The sequence below is a fragment of the Haliotis rubra genome, unplaced genomic scaffold, assembly GCF_003918875.1.
Source record: "Haliotis rubra isolate DU_JTF1 unplaced genomic scaffold, ASM391887v1 Scf582, whole genome shotgun sequence".
Classification (NCBI taxonomy): Eukaryota; Metazoa; Mollusca; class Gastropoda; order Lepetellida; family Haliotidae; genus Haliotis; species Haliotis rubra.
The window spans coordinates 646,469-673,220 of record NW_025767282.1 but is presented as its reverse complement, the minus strand read 5'-3'; the positions used below and the strand labels follow the sequence as shown (position 1 = coordinate 673,220).

The 26,752-nt window shown below is 39.8% G+C and overlaps 1 protein-coding gene and 1 long non-coding RNA gene across 2 annotated transcripts in view; both read right to left on the bottom strand.

Moving 5' to 3' along the window:
* Positions 1-1,799: 1,799 nt before the first annotated feature.
* Positions 1,800-14,958, bottom strand: LOC124254785. The gene is made up of 4 exons (XR_006892551.1): positions 14,820-14,958; positions 11,163-11,325; positions 5,872-6,063; positions 1,800-2,379 (listed from the first exon to the last, which is right to left on the bottom strand). It is a non-coding gene; the product is annotated as an uncharacterized LOC124254785 (long non-coding RNA).
* A 4,728-nt stretch (positions 14,959-19,686) lies between these two features.
* The window catches only part of LOC124254781 (homeodomain-interacting protein kinase 2-like), a 57,943-nt gene continuing 50,877 nt past the window's right edge, over positions 19,687-26,752 (bottom strand). Inside the window, 1 exon segment of the mRNA XM_046688631.1 lies at positions 19,687-26,328. Within this exon segment, the coding sequence (XP_046544587.1) occupies positions 25,971-26,328 (358 nt within the window). The 3' untranslated portion in view covers positions 19,687-25,970.

Genomic DNA, 26,752 nt, shown 5'->3' with positions numbered 1-26,752 from the left:
TAAAGCGTTCGCTCGTCACGCCGAAGACCCGGGTTCAATTCTCAACATGGGTACAATGTGTGAAGCCCATTTCTGGTGTTCCCCACAGTGATATATTGCTGGAATACATGTATTGCTAAATGCTGCAGAAAACTTAACTCACTCCACTCACAATCACAGTTGCTGGCATCCGCGTCCATTATATACTGTAAAACATACGGACGCGGCGTTCCTGAGGTGAGGTGAGGTGAAATTGGGTTTAACGTCGTGCTTGAGAATATTTCGCTCATATGACGACGTGCATGCATGTGTATGTGTATGTGCGGCTGCTTGTACTTAGCCCAGACTGAAGCTGGTTTTATAGTGTTAGCCCACTGAGATACCATGCCGCAGTGAAGCATGAATACCCCCACTAAGACACATTATACTGACTCCGAGCCGACCAGTCCTTGTTGTACCCATTAATGCCGAGCGCCAGGCAGACAAACAAGTACCATATTTTAACGTCTTTGGTATGACGCGGTCGGGGATCGAACCCGCGACCTTCCGCTCTCGGGCGGACGCTCTAACCACTACACCACGGAGGCGGTCTTAATGGTAGAGTCACAGCCCACTACTATCGGGAAAAGATCATTGAACCATGCGTAGTAAAACGTCCACAACATTCGGGCAACATTTCATCTTTCAAACATTCTGACCCAATTCCTGCAACAGCAAAGTCCCGGACAATCCGCCGGTTATATCCTTTGAAAGAAGCACATTTCACAACGTACCTACTCCTGCCTCACGAAATTTCTCATTTCGACAGAAATGATATACTCATGCTAATAATGGTTGTCACCCCTCCCACCCCCCACACCACCCACACACACCTCCACCCTGCCCCACACCCTCCAATTAAAAAATGAAGGGGTGACAACCATTACTGGTATGAGTATATTACACGGAAAGAAAAACATCCGTGTTTCTTTTTGTAGTGAGGAGTATGGGTTTACGTCGCTTTTAGCAATGTTCCAACAATATCACCAGAAATGGGCTTCATACATTGTAAACCATGTGGGGAGTCGAACCCAGGGCCTCGGCGTGACTACTAGGCTACTCTCACCGTCCCGTTTCCTGGTAAGAAATCACAATGCTTAAGCTAACTACAAATGGAATGACTTGTTCACGAGGTTTTGCGTGACTACGTTGTACATCGCTGTTAATTATATCTGTTACTAATTCCTGCCTGGTCTAGACACAATTTGAAATATGCTACGAAACATCTGGAGCATTAGTGATATGCGTAAACAACGCGTTTACTCGCTCACTCATCAGCGTTCAGTGATAGTGTTCGAGGGTTAGGCAAAGACTAAGACTGATTGTGCATGGAGGTAGACTAACGCTTAGTCTCTGAATATATATAATTTTGATAGTAACAAACACACCTATTTAAATTGAAAAGGAGCCCTAGAGATTCAGAACCTGAGGAAATCTAGACTTGTTTCATTTAGAGCTTTAGCCCCTGCAGGGAGGGACTAGGCTGTAGGAAAATACTGTGGTTCAGGAACTCTGAAACTGACTACATGGGAGGTGGCCATCAACTATACAGGCACAGCCATGTCTGCTGATAAAGAGCATAGATATATATACAGTTAATCATATAAATATGGTCAACATTAAGTTTAAACAATAAACTGGAGCAAACGTTAAGAGAACAGGTCGAGGTCTTCGCTTATTTTACAAAACAGTGTAGCTTTTTGTGATTGGTATCTAAACGTAGTCACTTAAGCTCGACAAAAGGCAAGAATCTCCATGGATGTTAACTTCTTTAGTTTGATGGACACGACGTTTCGCGGATATATACTGAGGTGAATGATATTCACCTGATGAAGGAATAAGAATATACCTCGAAATCGTGTCCATCAAAATAAAGAAGTTACCAATAACAGCCATAGATTCTGCCTTTTTGTATATCACTTCTAAGTTGAAGTTCCAGATTCAAAGCACAGTGATGAATTAACATACAGTCATGTAAACATTATTTAGGCCATTTTGTGACTCAGTGTATAGGAGCCTCTTCGATCAGTTTGTTATATATTACATCTGTATTATTATGATTGTGTTTAAACCAGTAGACAAAGTCACATTTCGTTGCCCTCAGATCGTCGCCTGCAGATACACCAAAAATCACAAAGGCATCGTAAATGGGGTAAGTATATACACAGTGAGAACATCACATTTTGCTAATCATCCTTGAAGTTCCTGAGCTGATGACAGGTCCTGTCAAACAAAGGCTGCAGCTGGTATTCTGAGGTCATATAATATGAATACGTTCCTACAAACAAAAATGTTTGTGACCACTCGTGTCTTTCCGTGACTGCTGCCGGAAAGGTCCGAGTGGATAAATTCGACGAAAGACTAAATAGTCTGGTAGGATGGGTACAGCATTCAAGTCCCGTGGAAGTTTTGTGGGATGAAAGCAAGACATTGTGTTTTTTGTATTCAACGTGACATGCTAGTTAAATAAAAGCTTGGTTCCAGGTTGAAATATGAAAGTAAAATAGTACTTTTTGAGCACTTTACAAAGTGGTTGTGAAAGTGCTGCTAAAAGGTCAGAAGGTCATAATGAGAGTTGAATATTTAAAGTTTGATGTTATTAACTTTTATCCAAGTGTGTTTCTACTTCATGAAATATTTCCATTAAAAGAAAAACTTCAAAATATATTTTTAAATTAAAAAATATATATAATGAACACTCTCTCTAAAAAATGGCAGCTAGCAGACGAATTCTAAGCAGATGCAGGTTTTTGTGCATTTTGTACGTACATGATCATCAACCCAGTGTAAATCAAGTTATTAAAGAACAAGCAGCGTATGAAAACAAAAAAAAGAGGGATGTTTATTTTGTTTGGTGAGACTGTCAGTAAGGGAGCAGTCCTTATTTCAAAATGTAGTTGGTCAATACCAGATTATGATTTATCAATTTCTTATAATTACGCTTCTGGAAGTTTTCTTTCTAGGAAGCAGAGTTCTTTGCAAATAGATAAGAATATAATGAAAATGATGGGAGAAACACTATTTTCTGTTTCACACTCTCTCAGTTAAATCTGAAAGGTAGACTGGAGCCGTAAGTTAGTCATGCTCTGGTATAGCGAGACAGAATAGTTTGCAGGACAATCTGTGTTTCACGGGCAGCTAATGAATGTCCTTTACAGTTGGTGGGATGTGCTTTTTTTCTGGTGATCTGGGAGGTAATGCGAGCAGCTAAATCTCCTGTATGCATTGAGCTGATCAATAGTGACACAAGATGGAGATCCGGCCAAAAAGCTGTTACAGTAGTCCATACTTGATGTGACCAGGCTGAGGCAGAGAGTTTTTGAGGAACTTTGGTAAGAACGACCCTAGCCTTTTGATATTGTGGAAATCGAGAAAGCAAGTTTTAGTAACATACTTGACATGTTCTGTCAAACTTAGATCTTGATCGATGACAACATCCAGATCGCTGGATAGTGGAAGAAAGAGGCCTGCTTGCTCCACAGACACCACACTAGTAAATGTCACACTGCTTGTGTTTTCCAGCCTGTCCCAGAATAATGGACTCTGTTTTCTCTTAATTTAATTTCTCACAGCCACATTTGGGATGACATCTTTCAAGCAGTCTGATGTCTGATAGAGAGAAATAACTTCCTACAGCTGCGTGTCATCTGGTGCAGTAGAAGTGGTCAAGATTAAGATTCTGCCAAGCAGAACAGTGTAGAGGGTGAAGAGGATCGGACCAGGCACGATCCTCGAGGACCCGCACTCAAGCCTAGATGCGGTTGACACAGACTCACCAACAATAACGGTTTGAGTCCTGTCCTGTAGATAAGATGTCAGCTAGGGATAAAGCTGAATCCAAGTTCTGTATCAAGTCTTGAGAGAGTCTCTGGTGATCACCGTGTCAAAGGCACTGCTTAGGTCAAGTAATGTGAGCAGGGCCACTTGTCCTAAAAGTCCATACCACATCGTAGGTCATTCAGGATCTTCATCAGAGCCGTCTCTATGCTGTGGTGTGCTCTGCAGGTTGATATAAACACCTCTGTAGAGGTTATGCCAGGAAAGGTGGCCCATGAGACGACTGGAGACTGCACTTTCAATGAGTTTGGATATAAATGCTAAGCTCTGAAACAGGCCTGTAGTTTTTGGGATCCTCCTAATCAAGGCTTTCTGATTTCTTCAGATGTGGGCCTAACTAGAGCTGACTTAAGTACACTCTGGGTACATAACCAAGAGGAAGTAGAAGAGTTAATAATCAGCACTAATGTTGGTAAATATCAGTGAAACCATCAATATGAGTAAGGGGCGTGCCATCAAACATTTTGGAGGAATATCAGCTTCACCCAAAGCCGCAGAAGACGAAATCTTGTCATAACATGTTCTTGATCTTTTTGTATAAATAATCCGAAAATTACTTCATTGTCATCAGATGTCGGAAGTAGCCTGATTCAATGTGTTTACTCAAGATAATGAAGAAAAGTTTGAACAGCAACTTTGGACTTGACTCTCGTTAGCTTCAATCTTAGAATTGAGATGTTAATTTGTCTGGATGACCGTTGTTGAGCGGTTTTTGACTGAAATATACATTTGGCGATGAATCTCCAGGAAAGATTGTTTTCCATCTGCGTTCTGCTTTCGTCTTGTCTTTTTTTGCTTGTCGAACTTCAGCTGTGAAGTCCCAAGCAGATATTTTAGTGACTGAGTATGACTCCACTGGTGCATGTTTGTCTATATAGCAGCCTCAGATAGAACTCTATTGTATAGCAGAACGAGACACTCAGCATCAGATGGTGGCTCAAGTATAAGAGTCTGAGCTTAGCAATTGTCTTTAAAAGTATCCAGGGAGCGCATGTTCTCACAACGAGTAATCTTCACATTTGGACTGGGCATTGAGAGGTCCAAGCTCACAAAGACATGGAAATGGTCAGAGAGCTGTATATCCTATACAGATTACACAACTGACACACGCGTCTGAAGCACGGGTAACTATCCAGTCCAGAGTGTCCACCTCTGTGGCTTCTGGCCTCTGACGCAAGTTGTACACAGTTGTGGACTTCAAGAAGAAGATTAAAGCATTTGTTTAGTGTCATGGTTATCCTTTGTCAAAATGGAAATTGAAGTCGCCTACAATGATAAGAGCTACTTCGTCAACTTATCCAGTCTATGCCGAGACGTAGTGCTGAGCAGTAATTGCTGCCAATGGTGGCCAAACAAAGAATTGACTTTGACGCCATCTTGTGGACTCGGCAAACAGAAACACAACAGTAAAGGAAACTTTGTCTATAGACATTTGAATTTTCACCTTTTACCATTGGGGATTATATGAAATAATTTGCTCTAAACTAATGCAAGAAATTCTTCTAAAAAATGGCTTGTGCGTTTCTTTTTTGAAGAGTATATTCTCGGTCGCAGTTTCATGTAAAGACCTCTTCTATAGTTGATAAACAGGGTAAAAAGTATATTCCTTTCTCATATTGTACTAGTTCTATACAAAATATATGCCTTGTGGAGAAATGGGGTTTTTATTCATCATTATAACTGTTAGAGCTAAAAGTAACTCGTATTATGTAAATTTATGACTACTATCAGACTAAAAACATCTGGTGACTTACAGCATAAGAGAAATATATTCCGTAACCAAATATGCATGGTATTTGATATTAAAACCATTGATTTGTTCCGAGTTTTTGGAACTTTTTCAGTTCCCGGTTAAATTTTGGCGGCCGTCTTGGATTTTGAGCTAAAATTAGCTTTCGCATCAATATTCCAATTGGAACCAAACTTTTTTTTAAACTCCTTTAACATATAAACACAAAAAAATATATGATTTGCTTTCATCAAAAAACGTTCACGGAATCACATAAGCTCATTGACTAAAAATGTTCGAATGTGGGATGACGCTTTATGACGTCATCATGTCGCCTGGTAGAGAATGCACAACACAAGGGCGGTGACCAGCATGTAGACGTTGCTCCCTAACACAACACCCAGCATTGATAACTTGGCTGCCTTTGCAGAAGCATCTCTGGCCGCGGACATGTTGTTCATATCAATGGCTACCCTCACCTGGAACAATGGGAGAGAAACACGAATTATGATACACAGTCCCTGGAGTGAGTGAGTGAGTGTGAGTGAGTTAGTGATTGAGTGAGTGAGTGAGTGAGTTGGGCAGATGTCCAGTATTCCATTACGTCATCTTGATGTGGGGGAAAAGCCCCAAATGAAGTACGTCTTACGGGTGAACAAACACCCGTATGCTGCTGATTAACATAGAAACGTTATCAAAGCGAACCATTATTCAAACCCTTGATAAAAAAACATCCTGGCAAAACACTCCACAGTGTTGACCTGCAACAAGTATAATTATGACATACATCATGCATACTTGTTGACGTATAGCATGTATACTTGCTGACGTACATCCCGCACACTTTGTTGACGCACATCCTGCATACACTTGTTGACGCATAGCATGTGCATAATTTGTTGACGTATAGCATGTATAATTTTGCTGACGCATAGCATACCGTATACGCATTGCATGACGTATAGCATGTATACACTTGTTGACGCATAGCATGTATACTTGTTGACGCATAGCATGTATACTTGCTGACGTATAGCATGCATACTTGTTGACGCATAGCATGTATACTTGTTGACGCATAGCATGTATACCTGCTGACGCATAGCATACATACAATGATGCTGACATATAGCATGTATACTTGTTGACGCATAGCATGTATACTTGTAGACGCATAGCATGTATACTCAGTAGACGCATAGCATGCATATAATTGCTAGACGCATAGCATGTATACCTTGCTGACGTATAGCATGTGTACTTGCAGACGTATAGCATGTATACTTGTAGACGTATAGCATGTATACTTGTTGACAAAGCATGTATGCTTTTTGACGTATAGCATGTATACTTGTTGACATAAAGCATGTATACTTGTTGACGTATAGCATGTATACTTGTTGACTTATAGCATGTATACTTTGTTGACGCATAGCATGCATACTTGTTGACGTATAGCATGTGTACTTGTGCATACATAGCATGTATACTTGCTGACGCATAGCATGTATACTTGTTGACGTATAGCATGTATACTTGTTGACGCATAGCATGTATACTTAGTTGACGTATAGCATGTATACTTGTAGACGCATAGCATGTATACTTGTTGACATAAAGCATGTATACTTTGTTGACGTATAGCATGTATACTTTGTAGACGTATAGCATGTATACTTTGTTGACATAAAGCATGTGATACTTGTTGACGCATAGCATGTATACTTGTTGACGTATAGCATGTATACTTGTTGACGTATAGCATGTGTACTTGTAGACGTATAGCATGTATACTTGTTGACGTATAGCATGTATACTTGTTGACGTATAGCATGTATACTTGTTGACTTATAGCATGTATACTTGCTGACGTATAGCATGTGTACTTGTAGACGCATAGCATGTATACTTGTTGACGCATAGCATGTATAATTTGTTGACGTGATAGCATGTATACTTGTTGACGTATATCATGTATACTTGTTGACGTATAGCATGTATACTAGTTGACGTATAGCATGTATACTTGTTGACATAAAGCATGTATACTTGATGACGTATAGCATGTATACTTGTAGGCGTATAGCATGTATACTTGTTGACGTATAGCATCTATACTTGTTGACGTATAACATGTATACTTGTAGACGTATAGCATGTATACTTGTTGACGTATAGCATGTATACTTGTTGACGTATAGCATGTATACTTGTAGACGTATAGCATGTATACTTGTTGACGTATAGCATGTATACTTGTTGACATACCGCATTTATACTTGTTGACGTATAGCATGTATACTTGTAGACGTATAGCATGTATACTTGTTGACGTATAGCATGTATACTTGTAGACGTATAGCATGTATACTTGTTGACGTATAGCATGTATACTTGTTGACGTATAGCATGTATATACTTGTTGACATATAGCATTTATACTTGTCGACGTAAAGCATGCATATATGTTGACGTAAAGCATACATGCCGGTTGATTTATGCACAGACATACGTCTTGACGTAAAACAGACATGCTTGTGTGCGTATGCATGCGGGTGCGCGCACGCATGTGTGCGTGCGTCTCTTGTATCACAGACTTCGTGCATGACAGCTGAAAATGGGGGAAAAAATAAATATGTTTGAGCACGTGTTTTTTTGTAAAGTGTTCTGTATATTTACAGGTTAGTGAGTGTAATGTCGTTTAACGCCACTAACAGCTCGGTTCAGACTAATCATAGCATGTAAATAGTCGCGTTATGATCGGCATATTTACTAACATAATAAGACGCAGGCTTGTGTTAACTGCACACATATGCATATTTCCTTCTGTTTTCAATACATAAAGCTTTGCTCGGGGCAAACATGATGGGCTGACGTCAGGATATGATTTAATCAGTTGAGGAACACTCTCCTTGTCTCTGTTTAGCCGTGTCATGTTGACTTATACAAGCCACTGTATACTGGTGGCAGGTCAACGTTACATAGTTACAACCTGAAGAAATCCCTGTCGCTTTTATCACGTAGGGCAACCAGGTTTTCAATGACAACTTGTTGACGAATAAAAAAATTATAGTGAGACACAATAACAGTGTTTATCCTGTTAGAAGAGCACAAAACGCCACAGAGTCACAATACCTCGAAGTAGTCAGATATAATGTGTGGGAAACACAGCTATGTCAACCATCCAGCTGAAACAGCTACTATACCACTCACGTTCACAGTCAAAGTCAAATGTCCACAGTCACGTTCATTTATTGCCCCGCTTCATGTACAATCATTGACAACCCACGTAGGTGAACAATCATTCATTACCCACCTTCAAATAAAATCCTTGAATAGCCACCTTTACGTACAATCATCAACTTCTCACCTTTAAACAGACATTCACTGTAAAAAGAGTGAGTGAGTGAGTTTAGTTTTACGCTACACTCAGCAATATTCCAGCTAGATGGCGGCGGTCTGTAAATAATCGAGTCTGGACCAGACAATCCAGTGATCAAAAGCATGAGTGTAAAAAGAAAACGCTCAATCATTCAGTAGGCAACTTGAAGTACAATCAATGCAGACTTCATATCTGCAACCATTCAGTGCCCACCTTTACGTACAATCTTTCACTTCTCTCATCTTCATCAACCCTTCACTGTCAAAAACCACGTTTGCCTGCAACCATTCACTGCCCATGTTTACGTACAATCTTTCACTTCTCATCTTTGAGCAACCCTTCACTGTCAAACAACATGTTCAATCAATGAGTAGGGAACTTCATACACATTCAACCCATGCTTGTCGTCCCAAAATTAAATCATTTATTCGGTGAACTTCCTGACCCAGATAATGAAACTACAAATAAATTTCAACAGAAATGTGTTAAATTTATCTGGAACAATAAACCTGATAAAATTAAGAGAAGCCAAATTATCTGTGACAAACAAGATGGAGGCTTCAACATGCCAAATATAAAGACATTAATGCCTGCTCAGAAACTATCAATGGTCAGAAGGTTTTTCAGTCCAGTTGGTGCTATCTATTTATTTCAAATCTCCCAAAGTTTGGCGCTGGTTATGTATTCGATTATAACTGCCAATATCTGTCAGAAGAATGTCCCCCACTGATCCACAATAAATATTATAGGGATGTTTTATGTGCCTGGTGGCAATTTATATCTCGGAATGAAACTGACTATGACGTAAATGATATACTTGCCGAAAATCTCTGGTACAACAAAAACATATGTGTAGGATGTAAACCAATTTTTTGCAAACAATGGTATGATAAAGGAATTCGGTGTATCAACGATTTACTTGACTTAAATGATAACATATACTGCTTTGAAAATTTTGTAAAACACTATCATTTAAAAACTGATTTTCTAACATTTACTGGCCTCAATAGATCCGTAAAGTCATATTTGAGAACACTAAACATAGATTTTAAGACTTTGTCAAAAATACCAAACCCAGCTTTACCAGCAAATATAAAACAGCTCCTCAGGGATGCAAAGGGGACACAACGGTTTTACAGAACATTATTGTCAGATGTCACTACAAAACATTTACATTGCCAAAAATGGGAACAAAGTATCTTAAACAACGAAGTCTTGTCTGACGACTGGAAAAATTATAACAAAATACCATTTAGATGCACCAATGACAGTAAACTGCAATGGTTCCAATATAGAATATTACATCACATCTTACCGACAAATATAAAGCTATTTAAGATTGGGTATATAAATAATTCAAAATGCATCTTTTGCCAAAACGAAATTGAGACACTCGATCACGTGTTCTGGTTTTGCAGTAAAGTCAACCATATCTTGCAAAAACTTGAAATCTGGCTAAATCATAAAGCTCTTGTCAATATCAAAGTATCAAGAAAACAGGTATTGCTCGGTTTCCCAGAAAAAAACAATGACCCTCCCAATATTATTATTATTATCTTTTAAAAACTAAATTTTGGAAGCAGATTAAAAAACAGTGTGCCACCATTCCATGTTTTCCAGAATGAAATTAGACATTATTATATAATAACAAAGTGCTCTTCTTTAATGGAGTGTAATATCAGCGCCTTTTATAAGTTTTGGTCTTCATGTCATGATTTGTACGTCATATGCTTGTATTGTATTGTAACCTGAATGTCCTTTGTTGAGTTTTCGGAATAGACTGTAAAACATCTTTAAAAACAATAAAATTATAAAAATAAAACAATTAACTTCTCATCTTCATCAATCCTTCACTGTCAAAAACCACGTTTGTCTGCAACCATTCACTGCCCATGTTCCCAATTGCGTAGATCGATGCTCATGCTGTCGATCACTGGATTGTCTAGTCCAGACTCGATCATATACAGACAGGAGGCACATAGGTGGAATATTGCTGAGTTCGACGTTAAACAACATTCAATCAATCAAATCATCTCATCCACATTGGGTCGACCGATGCTCATGCTGTCAATCATTGTCTGGAAAAACATACAATTATCCACTTCACATGTTTAAGTAGGCAACTTCAAATATATTCAATGCCGACTTCTACAATCGTTCATTGCCCACTCTCGTTCACAACCACTGATTACCCACCTTCAGGCTGGCAAGGATCGCAAATATCCCCACAGGCAGACAGAAGATGAGTGAGACGACGGAGAAGATGAGATGAGAGTCAGGGGGCGACGTGTCTCGCCTGTCTAATGACGTAGGAATGTGTGACGTCGACATGTTGACACCTGTGCCGGGGTTGCGAGATCTGCACATAACGAACGGATAACTATCAGATATTTTCCATATACTGTCTGTATAACTTTGCGTATGTGGACTGAGACACTGTGTGTACATGGTCTACGGTGCTGTGTGCATATGGTCTACGGCAATAGTGTCTATGGTCTAGAGCACTACGTGTGTATCGTCTAGGGCAGTGTGTGTATGGTCTTGGGCAGTGTGTGTGTGTGGTTGAGGGCACTGTGAGTGTATGGTCTAGGGCACTGTGTGTGTATGGTGTAGGGCACTGTGTGTGTATGGTCTAGGGCACGGTGTGTATATGGTTTAGGGCACTGTGTGTGTATGGTCTAGGGTAGTGTGTGTCTATCGTCTAGGGCACTGTGTGTGTGGTCTAGGGCACTGTGTGTGTATGGTTTAGGGTACTGTGTGTTACCCTAATGGTATATGTATATGGTCTAGGGTACTCTGTGTGTATGGTCTAGGGCACTGTGTGTATATGGTTTAGGGTACTGTGTGTGTATGGTCTAGGGCACTGTGTGTATGTGGTCTAGGGTATAGTGTGTGTATGGTATAGGGTACAGTGTGTGTATGGTCTAGGGTACTTTTGTGTGTGTGTGGTCTAGGGTATTGTGTGTATATGGTCTAGGGTACTGTGTGTATGGTTTAGGGCACGGTGTGTGTATGGTCTAAGGTACTGTGTGTATATGGTCTAGGCACTGTGTGTATATGGTCTAGGGTACAGTGTGTGTGGTATAGGGTACTGTGTGTGTATGGTCTAGGGCACTGTGTGTATATGATCTAGGGTACAGTGTGTGTGTGGTCTAGGGCACTGTGTGTGTATGGTCTAGGGTACAGTGTGTGTATGGTCTAGGGTACAGTGTGTGTATGGTCTAGGGTACTGTGTGTGTATGGTTTAGGGCACGGTGTGTGTATGGTTTAGGGCACGGTGTGTGTATGGTCTAGGGTACTGTGTGTGTGTGGTATAGGGTACTGTGTGTGTATGGTCTAGGGCACTGTGTGTATATGGTCTAGGGTACAGTGTGTGTGTGGTCTAGGGCACTGTGTCTGTATGGTTTAGGGTACTGTGTGTTAATGGTCCAGGGCACTGTGTGTGTATGGTCTAGAGTACTGTGTGTTGATAAACTGAAATACTATGTAGATATGGTCTAGGCTTCCGTGTGTAGATAAACTGAGCCATTGTGTGTCTAAGGTCTAGGATACTGTGTGTCTATGGTCTAGAGTACTGTGTATATATGGACTAGGGCACAGTGTGTATATGGTCTAGGGTACTGTGTCTCAGTTTATCTACACACAGTAGCCTAGACCATATCTTCACAGTGTCTGGTGTATGGTGATATATTTTCAAAATGACCCCATGAAAATTCACTAGCCAGTCGGGCCAGTGACTTTGGAGATATACTGGCCCGACTGAATTTTTACTAGCCACGGGCTAGCGGGCTAGTGGCTATTTCGCACACTGGTTCATGGTCTAGGTTACGGTGTGTATATGGTATAGGGCACTGAGTGTTTATGATCTAGGTGTCTATAAACAGACAGTGCCCTAGATCATATGCACACAGACACATGCACATACGACATTGTCTTTTCTATGTCGCTGTCAGTCCATTGCCTTCGATTGTATTTTTCTGTGAATATCGTGACTAGAACACAAATGTAAGTTTTTTATAAATTAAAAACATGATAAAATATGTGGCTAAGTATGAGTAGGGTGAGACAAGTACTCCTGTCGTAAATGTGTACACACAAGCTTGATACTGTGACATGAATAGCATCGTGTGTAACAAGGGATGTGATTTAGACTGACATTTAACGCTGCACATGGAACATTAGACGATTTGATTTACTGGATAGGCTGGCTATGATGTAAGTGACATAAATCAAAATTACATCCTTTTAAGCCTGAATACTGAACCGTTTGTGTCACTATTCCGGAGGTGCAGGCTCAACACAACCTTCCCTGTACATATGTCAGGCCACATCGTTCATGAATTAAAATGTGTGCTGATGAACAAAATGTACAGTTATCCATTGTACATGGATCGGGGGCTAACGTACAGGTACAGTTAATGATTGTACATGGATCGGGGTCTAACGCACAAGTACAGTTAACCATTGTACATTGATCGGGGTCTAACGCACAGGCACAGTTAACCATTGTACATGGATCGGGGGCTAACGTACAGGTACAGTTAACCATTGTACATGGATCGGGGGCTAACGTACAGGTACAGATAACCATTGTACATGGATCGGGGTCTAACGCACAGGTACAGTTAACCATTGTACATGGATCGGGGGCTAACGTACAGGTACAGTTATCCATTGTACATGGATCGGGGGCTAACGCACAGGTACAGTTATCCATTGTACATGGATCAGGGTCTAACGCACAGGTACAGTTAATGATTGTACATGGATCGGGGCTAACGTACAGGTACAGTTATCCATTGTACATGGATCGGGGCTAACGTACAGGTACAGTTAACCATTGTACATGGATCGGGGCTAACGTACAGGTACAGTTATCCATTGTACATGGATCGGGGGCTAACGTACAGGTACAGTTAACCATTGTACATGGATCGGGGGCTAACGTACAGGTACAGTTAACCATTGTACATGGATCGGGGGCTAACGTACAGGTACAGTTATCCATTGTACATGGATCGGGGGCTAACGTACAGGTACAGTTATCCATTGTACATGGATCGGGGTCTAAGGTACAGGTACAGTTATCCATTGTACATGGATCGGGGGCTAACGTACAGGTACAGTTATCCATTGTACATGGATCGGGGCTAACGTACAGGTACAGTTATCCATTGTACATGGATCGGGGGCTAACGTACAGGTACAGTTATCCATTGTACATGGATCGGGGGCTAACGTACAGGTACAGTTAACCATTGTACATGGATCGGGGGCTAACGTACAGGTACAGATAACCATTGTACATGGATCGGGGGCTAACGTACAGGTACAGTTAATGATTGTACATGGATCGGGGGCTAACGTACAGGTACAGTTATCCATTGTACATGGATCGGGGTCTAACGTACACAAGTATAATTTCGACTTTGACTTCGGCTGCTTTTGTTGTATTTTCCATTTGACATTATAATATATCCATGTTTGTTTTGTTTGTGTCAACAAAGTTTTAAACTTAATATAACGACAGGCTATTGGATAACAATAAACAACATACACAGAACAAATGCTTATACACTCCACACTCGCTGTCATAGTTGCAAGTCAAACTTAACGAGCAAATTAATATTGACAGTTGAGACATAGGTTTAACTTAGAACGTTACTTGGTCAGTGTTGATAGTCACTATTTTCACCACTGTCTCCTCGGAATGAGAAACTGAATGAACGTTTTATAATCATAACATTTGAGGGTAGAATATATGTCACCTACTCTAACGCTGAACATCATAAAATGTACATCAAAGATACAACTAAATAAATATCGTATATAGATATATAAGCACATCCTTACCTTCAAGGATAACTTCTGAGTGTTATCTGGTCGAATGAAGTAGCATGAAATTACTTGCAGCGTGTTATCAACAACAACGATGTGGACGCCCCTTTTGATAGGGAGTCACGTGACTTGGCTGTTTCCAGTGACCTGATTTCGCGTGCCTGTATGCATGGGAGACTCGGAGTGCCGTTTCATCAGCGAATGGTGCACGTGACAGTGTATTGTGGAATGCTTGTGAAAGGTTGTATATTAACAGACTCAACTGTTGATTAAGGAAACTCAGTTGTTTATTATCTAATATCAAAGAGGTATGTGATAAATCACAAAGAGAATGGCGGTGGGGTAGCCTACTGGTTAAAGCGTTTGCTGGTCACGCCGGAGGCCAGGTTTTGGCCCATATGGTTACAATGCGTCAAGCCCTTTCCATTTTTGGACTTTCTTGCAGTGGTATTGCTCGAATGTGACTAAAGGGAAATAATTGATACGTCTTAATTTTTTCTCAAATACAAAGAACAAGGAATGGTTTATTTCACGATGAAGCATTATGTCATGACGTCATTTCCTGGAGATTCGATCATATGCTTGCATCTGATGACGCAATTTTGACGTTATTTTTAAGAGGGTTATGATTTGTTCCCATTAGAACCAGTTGGTTAAGGCAGATAAACGCAGTGGCTGAACGGTCGCATTCTAGTTGTTCAAAATAGCAGGGAGAGTGAGGGAGTGAGTTTAGTTTTACGCCGCATTCAGCAATAGTCCAGCTATATGACGACGGTCTATAAATAATCGAGTCTGGTTCAGACAATCCGGTGATCAACAGCATGAGCATCGATCTACACAACTGGGATACGATGACATGTGTGAACCAAGTCAGCGCGCCTGTCCAACCGATCCCGTTAGTCGCCTCTTACTACAAGCATGGGTTACTGAAGATTAAATCTAACTCGGATCTTCACGGGTCCTGAGAGGGAGAGACGGTACAGGTAATGGCAGTGAGAATAGTGGAAATACCAAACACAAATATGCTGTTAAAATCAGCATTAAGACGTAAGGTATGTGCAATTGTATATGCTTTATCTGTACAAATGTTTCTGCCAATATAAAACAAAAACACCTAAGAATATTTCCTGAATGTTCAACGTTTTATCACCAGCAGGTGCTTGCAGACTATACCATGAATGTGAATCTCGTTCAATTGTTCTCATGATCGATCGCATCTGAAGCCCACCTGTAGAATGCAAATATAGACCTGGAACAACAACCAGCGCAATATGTTATAGACTGGTCCCTATAATGTGCACCTGCCGTGTAGTGAGCATCCGAGGTTTTCATCTTCCAGAAAAAATATAGCAATATTTCACAAGAAAATCGATTCATGATCACACAAATTGACGTTCCAGAACATTTGGTATAACATATGAGGATGTTTTTTATTATCACCGGGATTCGAGTTGATATCACATTTATCGATCACTATGACGACTGTACTAGGCTAACAACTAATCTCTGAAATGAAAATATTTTACAGAAAAAAAAGCTCAAAATAAAAAAATAAAGTATAACGAAAAGGGGCCCTGAGACTTTTTTTCATTTTCCTGAAGCTGTGGAAATCTAGACTTGCCACATTTTCTAGACTTACATGGGTTTTCTTGGATATATTTGCTTCAGGGTCTGTATGACAGACTACGACTGTACCCGCATTTGGGAACTATCGTCCCTTATGGCGTGTTTTGTTCCAAGTGCTGCAGGTGTTTGATGTGTCTGGTGAGTCGACTAGCTGGCATGTCGACGTACAGTGCGTGCCCTGTATGTATCACAAGATGATAATTTGTAGAGGAATATCATACAACATAGGACTGAGTGAGTGAGTGAGTTTGGTTTTACGCCCCTTTTAGCAATATTCCAGCAATATCATAGTAGGTGATACCAGAAAGGGCTTCACAGATTATACCCATGTGGGAAATCGAACTCAGGTCGTCGGCATGACAAGCAAACGCTTTAACCACTAGGCTACCCCGTCGCCCCAGCATCACAGGAGTGAGCGAGCGAGCGAGTGAATTGGGTTTATGCCGCTTTTAGCAATATTACAGCAATATCACGGCATGTGACGCCAGAAATGGGCTTCACACATTGTACCCATGTGGGGAATCGAACCCGGGCCTTCGGCGTGACGAGCGAACGCTCTAACCACTAGGCTACTTCACCGTCCCCAACATCATAGGAAATATTATTAAATTAGCAATGACCCAGTGACACGACAGAAACTGTGTGCGTGCGTGTGCGTGCGTCAGTGCGTGTGTGTTACTGCTTATACATTTACAGACAAGGATATATTGTTGTACTCAGTCTTCCATTTACATGAGGACGAAGAGATACTACACGCGCTGAATCATCTGAAGGAGCCCGCGTCGAACAGAGCCCCCTCATGATGACAACTATCTCACCCATGAAGAGCCGGGCTAGATTTGGTCTTCAGGAACCAATGCCTGTAGTAAGAAGCGACTAACCGGATTGGGCCGCTGACTTAGGTGATGCACGTCAACAATCTAAACTGAACAGATCGATGCTCATGATGTCAATCACAAGATTGTCTGGTCTGGACTTGATCATTAACATATAGCTAGAATATTGCTGGGTGAGGCGTTAAGGTCCCTCCTACACCCCCACCTTTATAGGATAGCAAATGGAGGGATCACCTTTTCTCACTAAAACAGCAGGATCTTTTTTTTCAACTGGTCTGGGCCACACAGGGATGCACTGGTGCCACGTATAGTATACCTGTCCTGTTCTATTTTATTGTAATGACAAGGGTCGGGTGTAATGACAGCCCTGTAATGATGATAATGTACACATTGCTAGAATACCCAAGGGGTCGATACATATACATCGATGGATTCAGACATATTCTCCGCCTAACTACTCCCCAAGATCAACTCCCATTTTTATTGTTTGCGGTCGAGGTTGTAACTGTTGCCCCTGATACACAGAAAGAAACCTGTGTCCGACTCAATTCGTTATATTCGCATTTCGACTAAAAAACACAGCAAGTGGCCGGGACCAGTAGTACAGTTCATTGTATCCGTCAGGTCGTTATAAGCGGGTTAGGGGTTTACTGAAGGTACATTGTGTGGAGCCCTGGTGTCCGGGCCCCGATGTTGCTAGAAATTTGCTAAATGTGGTGTAAAAACAATCCACTCACTCCTTCGTTTTAAGTTGATGTACATTTCTTTCAGGTTTAAAATTATAATATGAAGACTCCTTTCGGAATCAAACCAATACTTGTATTTGAAGCGATTTTTAGTTAATTATGGAGCCAATTTACTGTCTTGGTAGATTTTTCAATGCTTGTTGTTTAACGCAACATTTAGCAAAATTCAAGCTATAGAACATGTGGTTGTAAAGACTTATCCAGACCATGCAGTGGTTGATATTACGAGCACCTGTCCACGTGGCGCGATAACACAGGTCCCGCGACACGGACTTCCGACATGTTTCCAGCATTATTTCTGAACACAGCATTGATATTCATCTTAAAACTTCAGTATTTAGACAGAGAAATACCGTAGTCAGCAGATTGAGATCTTGGTGTTTGAAATTTGTTAGTATTCCCACTGGTTCTGCCTCATCCTTCTGTTAGCGGAGTAGTTCCCTCATAGACCTCAAACACGAATGTAGCATTTCCTGGGTCTTGAAGACGCATGTTATGCGAAAACAGTGTATGGTTCGTTTTCAGTTAGTGATCACAGAGCGAAGTTTCACGGTAACTGCATGCCCCGACTGGTTGACTAACAAGGACCTAAGAACACTGGTTTCATACAAATCGTGATGATTCTTTTAGTATAATTAGGGCAAATACTGGGTTGGAAACAGTGAACAGGACGGACGCAATCGAATCCCCTAAGTAAATTATTTACACTTTTGTGAGTTGTTTAGCGCAGCCCTCAACAATATCCCAGCTGTCGGGTCTGTGAATAATCCAGTCTGGACCAGTTAATGATATTCACATCATGAGCATCGAGCAGCGAAATTGGGATACATGTGCCAACTAAGTCAGCTATCCTGACCACCTGTAACTGAGAAAGTATTTCAGTTATACCGGAAGGGAAAAAAACCAACAGTGACACACCCATGTAAATACGGGGGTGAAATCCACGTCCATACGGTACTTTCAAACCAAGGACGTGATTCTGTTTTAACAGCATTCCACTAACATCAGTGTTTTGTCAGCTTTGGGATAGCCCAAACGATGATGGTATATCATATTTACCACTTTGTGAAACCGATCAAGCACTGGTGTAGGACCGACCGATCAGTTGTCAAACCCACGATCGTAGCTTTCTGGCGGGCGTCAGGGGTAGCAACCCTGCAGAGGAAAGTGCAGCGCCTTAGGATATCAAGTTCTTTGATGTGTTTAAAAGTATTTTAATTTCATCACCGCACGTCAGATCAATGTAGGAGGATTGTGACGCTGGTCATGAATGCTGACCATGGAGGTGAAACATAAAGAAATAAACCCCTGGTATGAATATACCTAGATAAATATTGGATTCAAACCCGAGATTGTGATGCTTTGCAACACTTGTAGTGGGTGGGATTATGTCAAAATTGTGCACTTTGGGTAAAACCCACCAAACTTATCACACTTACACATCGAACAAGTCCAAACATTTCTGGATGTGGATCTAGTTCAGCAGTGCCCCCTTGTGGCAGAAATGGAAAGTATGGTATGGTTCAATATACAAGTGTGCCACGTTTGGTACTTTTACCCCAAAGTGCACCATTTTTGCTGCAACAACAATGGTTCTTGTGCCGAACACGGCTGAATATTTCTTTTGACAGTGTATACACTCACCGTCCTTAAACAAAACAGAACAGAGAAGGATTTCAAGAATACTCATACTTTAATTGAATCCCAATTGATCCCGAATGAGTTAGGTTCTACAATGGACTTGCAACTGTGCACGGAGGCCAAGCGTTGGAGATACAGAGTGGCTGGCGAACCCATGACACCTACTTACCACTTCAGAATAGTATTGCACACAGGTATGGTGTGAAAAACAAACATTCGGATAACACTGCTATTTATCACTGTGTACTTACCCATAACACAAACTTAGCCATAGGCTTTGTCAAGTGGCATATTTTTTTGTTATATATATATAAATAATCTCAAGTTTCACAAAATAATATTTCATGGAAAATAATGTTCCCTTCAAGTGAGATGATACACAAAGTTAACAATCCTTTTTTTCTTGCTCAATTTTTCACCAATTATAGTGCTGTCAAAAATTTGAACAGGTTTGTAAAAGAGCTAAAAGAGCAAATAAATCAACAATTGCCTTGCAAGAGGAACAACTTGTGTCAGTTGGACAAAGTGGTTCCGCTACCAAGGATGGGGGATATTGCTTTACCATGGTGGGATGTAGTAAACCATTCTTCTGACAAGATGTCTTTGATTAAATTCACAGAACTTGGTCAATTCCTTATCCTGTGACAAGAATCAAAGTGTTTTTGCAATCTATTCAAAAGCCTATACATATTAATACCCATATGAACAATAACACAGTGACTTAACAATGTTGTAAAACTGTATCTTAACAATATTGCAGTGAATAATATTCACATTTTGGCAGGTTTTTTTCAGTTTCAAATAAAAACTCCAGTCCAAACTTTGACAGCACTTTACTGAGAGATCTTTCAGTCAGCCAGCTGACCTCAATACAAGGGAATATCGCCACAATAATCACAAGATGTGAAATGTTTGATGAAAGCCACCTTAACTGCACACAGCAGAAGAAATATAACTACCACCAAATCCAAGGAAAGAAGACCAGAAATAGGAGATATATGTAAGACGAATAAAATAATTAGTTACAATCAAATGTAATGCTGTCTACAAATGGTAGGGATTAGAAGTTCAACCTATCGTCACCCTTTGATTCAAGCCTATTGTACCCTAGGGTTTCTGCAACTAGAAAACACTCACACGCTTAGCTATACTGACTAGATAAAAATATAAAATGCATAATTTAAAACCGAATAAAGCTATTTGGGCCACACTCTGACCTGCTATATTGGAGTAGAAGTGTCAATGGAATGAACATGGGTCATTAGATACTATGAATTTAGGTGACTTAATACCAGTTATGGATATAATATGAAATAACATGGAAATAATGTAGAACTCTATATACTGTGTTATGAAATTAGTGAAAATAGTAGGACAGTATTAATCTCAACATTAATATACAGTAGCTTCCAAGGTCTGTGACAAGATCAGAGCAAATGCAGTGGCAATGATTGCGATAACTAGCATGGAGGTTACAAGGATGAAGTGTGAATAATATGAAAATCTCAAAATTTCATGTGACAATGATTCTCAATTTATGTACTTTTCAACAGTGATATTCTTTCATAAAATCCTGTATCTTCCAAAAGAAAAATAAATCCATTGGGAATTAATTGGAATTTTTCACAAATTGATGGACAATTTACAAAATGGTATGAAACTTTCTACAATGAAGATATACAACAGGCAGTGAAAGGTTCTCTTCTGATATATGCAGTTATCTCCCCTACCAAATGCCCAACAACCAAACCTAACTTATTTCAAATTTGAAATTTCTTCTTTTTTAATAATTCTAAAAATCCATGACTCACTGATATGTAATAACAAAATAGGTGTTTTCAACACCTGCCAATGATAAAACTGATGCATGGGTCCTGAAACAAGGTAGGTTAACTAACACCAGCACTAAATACCTGGGATCAAGAGTCAGAGTGTGCCCTTACACAACAAATACAAAATATTAAGATACCTCTAACAATGAAGTGCTACAGAAATCAGTACTAAGTAGACTGGTGATAAAATGCTAACGGCATACAAAGTTGATCACACAAATAAAATACCATAACACTGATTAGGAGATCAGAAAGCCAATCCACCCAAGTTTTAAAATTCTATAGGATCCTGTTAGGATTTCGGTTATATGGAGTTATGCAGTGAGCACAGTACACGATGCTTAATTTGTGGTTAGGTATAACATGGCAAAAACTCTATTCTCCTATTGGTATGAAATCTGAATTGTACAATGAAGTTTGACAAAAAATATATATTCAATATTCCTCTTAGATACACAAGAATAAAATGCAATTGTTTTGACATGCAGTGCCAGAGCTGAATCTGGGTATCTAGGTATTAAAAAATCTCTCCCATTCCGGTTTGTGCAGAATCCAAAGACGAAACAACAGCAACGATTGACCTATACATTTAACATACACTTTTCTCCTGAGAGCAACTTTCAAATACTCAGCAATTATAACACTGACTTGAATGGCGTTCAAAATATCAAGCTTACAATGAAACAGTATATCAAAATACTCACTTTAGATAGGAATCCATTACAAAGAAGGCTACCTCTGACATTAATAAATAACAGCTTATTCAGTAGTCTTTGGATTTTGAACAAATATGTTACTCCTTGCATCGACAATAAATACATCCACATCTACTAAAGATTGTCTGGTGATATTAGCAACGTCAAAATACAACACTCTCACACCTTAAGTGACCTCAACGCACTTGAAAAATAAGTGGAAGAAATTAATACGAAGAAGAATCAATCATCACCTTCCAACATCAAAAATTCCTGAATAATAGTTAAATAATGATCAAAAAACAATATACATTATACTAACATAGCAAGCTAAGCTGCAATCTCATAAAATCTTTGTGAAAGGAAACGTAAGAACCAATTAACATCAAACCCAACCAGCAAGTTTCTCTGCCTTTTGTTGTTTATGTTAGTGCTTAGTTACCACACAAAATCATTTAGAGACTGGACAATTATGTTCTCGCGCAGGGACAAGTACAAATATAAATTTCTGTTCAATGTATCTTACAATTTGACCTGTAGTTCAGTACAATTTTATACATAATAGTATCACACTATACACAAGTCTTGGACAAGGAATATTCACATAGAGTATTTGCAATTTGAAATTCATATCTTCCAGCATTGTTTAAGTACATAAACTCCATCTTTAGATCCTGATTGGATAGTTTTACCACAGCGGATTGGGAATACACTTGGAAACATGTTTTTCTTCCCAAATGGTGGGTAGAAAAATGACAGGAATCCATGCCACGGCACCCGGCCATCATCACTTGACTGTCGTATTTGGATATAAAAATGACCATCTTACAATACATATATACAACTGGGGATATGGAGCTTCCCCCTGTGAGGTACGGGAATCTCTAGTTAACTTATACCGTCGTCCAGCATTTTGAAGTCATTATGTAATCAAGGCAGATTGACAAATGCCGAAAATGCAATAAAACAATCCACAAACTTGTGCTTTTGTTCTGACACGGCTTGACTTGAAACGTGAATTTTGAGGTTTGTATTCCAAATCATGTTTAACTTAAAACACAGAAAACAAAACGTTTATCATGTTCTATATCATGTTCATATGAAATAATGAAGCTCTACTGGGTTATCTACCTTGCCATTACTATTCACTTGGGTTAAAAAGAAAAGATCTACACTCTGGAACATTGAAATTCAAGTTCTGATCGATAACCCATCACTCGAACTATTGAATTTTAATACTCTGCCCGATCACCTAAATCTTCCTGCCACTTTACTACTGATAAGTCCATAACTATTTAACATTGCAAGATTTGAAACAACAAACTCAAAGTTGAAATTTGTTTTCATATGATTTTACATTGTTTACCCATAACACATAAATGACATATTAATTATCATGAAAAATTCAGTCAACAAAAATATACCCATCATAAAATGAACACACATGTAATTGAAAACCAGATATGTAATTCGAACTGTACAAAGGACAGACTTAATATTACAAATACCAGGAAACTCACTGAATTCAATTTTCACCAAAAACACACAATTCTCCACCAATGCCAGAGAGACAACAAAAGCACAAGTCTGAGAAAGAACACGATGACATCATAGAGTTAATGCTTCAATATTGAAAGACATATAAATACTGGCATGTAAAAAAATACCTGCTACACCACATTCCAACATGAAAGCTATCACACTACACACACACTTACACCCACACATACACGCTGGGAGTTGCTGGTAGGTAAATACGGCCTATATACAAGGTGTCCTACGGTTGAGTCCAGATTAATCCCCAGCCAAACGATTGGACATAGGTGATTAACCTGAAAACAAAAGCTCATGACATGCATAGTATAAGGACTCAAATTGAAAGTCCAAATTGTATGAATACTTCAGTTTCAAAGAAATCAACAAGCTGTCATTAACCGATGCTTTGAATAATCCACACTAAATACACACAAATGATTTCACTATGAAATAGCCATTACCTTTGAAATTTTCTCAGTGAATGTAAATTGGATTAAACACAATTTTCAAACTGTTGAACTTGATCCTAATACCATGCAAGCTTATAAGGCAAAGAAACGTGAGCGAGGACATTTGCAATTATGTCCGTAAACGCATAAAACCCTGAGGGTGCAGACTGGGCAACATGATCTCCGGAAAACCAAGAATAGTTGCCATCGACTATATTACAACGTCCCGTCTGTCAGTACTGAATCTTCAAACCTTAGATAATTTGTCCCATAAGGAAAATTTAGTCTTCACAGCAATCTTGCCTGCTTCTTTCTGTCTCAACCCCTTTAAACCCACACTGCCCTATCTGCACCCTCTGTAAAGCAAACCTCCCGAAATCGAAATGGACACATCAAGCCAAATTGCCCAGTTTCAAGACTACAGGTGAACAACATGAAACTTCAAACTACAATGTGATATAATAAGAACTACAATAGTAATATTAAATATCATAATGATAATGAGAATAATAAAATAGGACTAACATCAAAATAACATCTATTCTACGACTATGGTGCACCAACTTTTCCAATTAACGGCAGTATGCAGGGTGACAAAAAAACCATGTATTTCCATACAACACCAACGATTATAATATAATAGACACTCACTTTGAAAAATACAATGATTCCAATTTCCAAATAGTCTAGCCTATAAAAATATCATATATTGGCTCTCTACTTGCATCCAAGTGCCCCTTCTGGCAACAGTTGCTATGTTAGCTTGCGAATCCATCTGGTGACAATCACAGACGTATATCCCATTGATCTCTATTTGATTTCATGCTAAAATACATGGCTACAATGTATTAAAAAGGTTAAACCTATAAAATATGATAAGACAATATCCCATTCAACAATATACATAATAGTTATATAGAAAATCTTGTTAAGCAAACACAAGCAAAAATTTCATTGCAAATTCCTGTGAGCGACAACAAAAAACACAGCTACTGTACGTGATCAACATACTGTAGGTAAACTAACAATATTTCTGTTAAAATGCAAACTCAGTGGCTAATTCAGATCAAATCTTGAGTAATGAATAACAAAGCAAAAACAGTGATGAATATGGGAAACTGCCATGCATTGTAGTAAGAAGCACTGAAGCCAATCGAAAGCCAGTTTGTCCATTTTGCCCTAGGCTATCACAACCTCCTGCTTTTCATTAAAACAGCAATTTTTGGTACATGTGACTCAAGTTATCTTGACAGAGACAGTTCATGAAAATAGGTCCTCTCAAGGCTCCGAGATACCCATTTAATTCCTGAAAGGAATCTTGGAAGCTGAATTTACGTTGCCTTGTATCTAGTCAGTTCTCCACCATAATCTGCTTGTTGTTTGGGTGTGTGCATACGTACGAAATTAACGCACTGTGGAAAGTGAAATCGCCAAATAACTTGGTGCTTTTCCGGGAAAATAATCACACATTTAGAAGTATCACAAATATTGAGGAAAATCTGGGATTTGCTGCACCAGCTTATGATGTTTCACAGTGTTTGTAACTGTGGCAACAGGCTTTATCTGTAGGGGCGAGTTGGCACGTGGGAAGACCTGAAGCCTGGGTTGTCTCCCTTGACCTGAATTGCACCCATCACTATGGGACTAATTCATTGTCGACACTCTCTCGAAGCTGTCACTTCAATCCAACAGTCCCACTGATGCAAAATATACATATAAATGCCCAAAATATTGGATAACAGGCACAACTCAAGACAACAGTAGACAACCAGCCAGATCTCTACAGGAATTGCATACCACTAACCCTATCCCGCAAAATACTGATACTGCCTTGCTTTGATTGGACTGAGCTGATACGTGGTGTACACCCCACCAGCTGATGAGTTGAGATAATTGGCGCCTCCGGCGTACTGCGGGTGGATCTGGGTGTGGTACGTGGGGATACTGGACGTATGCAGCACTGGGTGCATGTGTGCGGGGAGAGGGTGGGTTGTGTACTGGACGTGGCGGGGGCTCTGGTGCGCAGGGGGAGGGGCCATGTTGGGGGAAAATGGCCCGTACTGCCCCACCCCTGCTGGGATGGCCATCTGGGGCTGCTGGTGGGCAGGGACAATGTAGTGGTGGATCGGACTGCTCTGTAATGTGGGGCCTCGACGGTACTCCCTGGAATACAATATTGGAAGCATTAAGTACATGGCACAGAGGAAAGATCAGCAAGTTTGTTTCACCACTACTTCAAATTACTCATATCGCAGTGCATGAGTTGGATGTGGGAAGAAAACCTGAGGTAATGCACGTCTTAGGTTTTTATCTTATACTTTTTGGAATTCAACAATGGAGAATTAAAAACAATTACAGATTGACAATGCACAAACCTTTGTCAAACATCAATGAAACTGAACCATTTAAAACAACAAATCCTGGACAATTACATATGCTTTTTACACTGATGTTGTCGAAAAACAAATGTCCAACATACAGAAAAATAAAAAAGGAAATAGATGAAGACGAGAGTCCACCCATGAAAATGAGTTAAAGATTGCTTTTGAAGTTGGCAAGTTTAAGGTGAATAGTGTGTATCAAATGC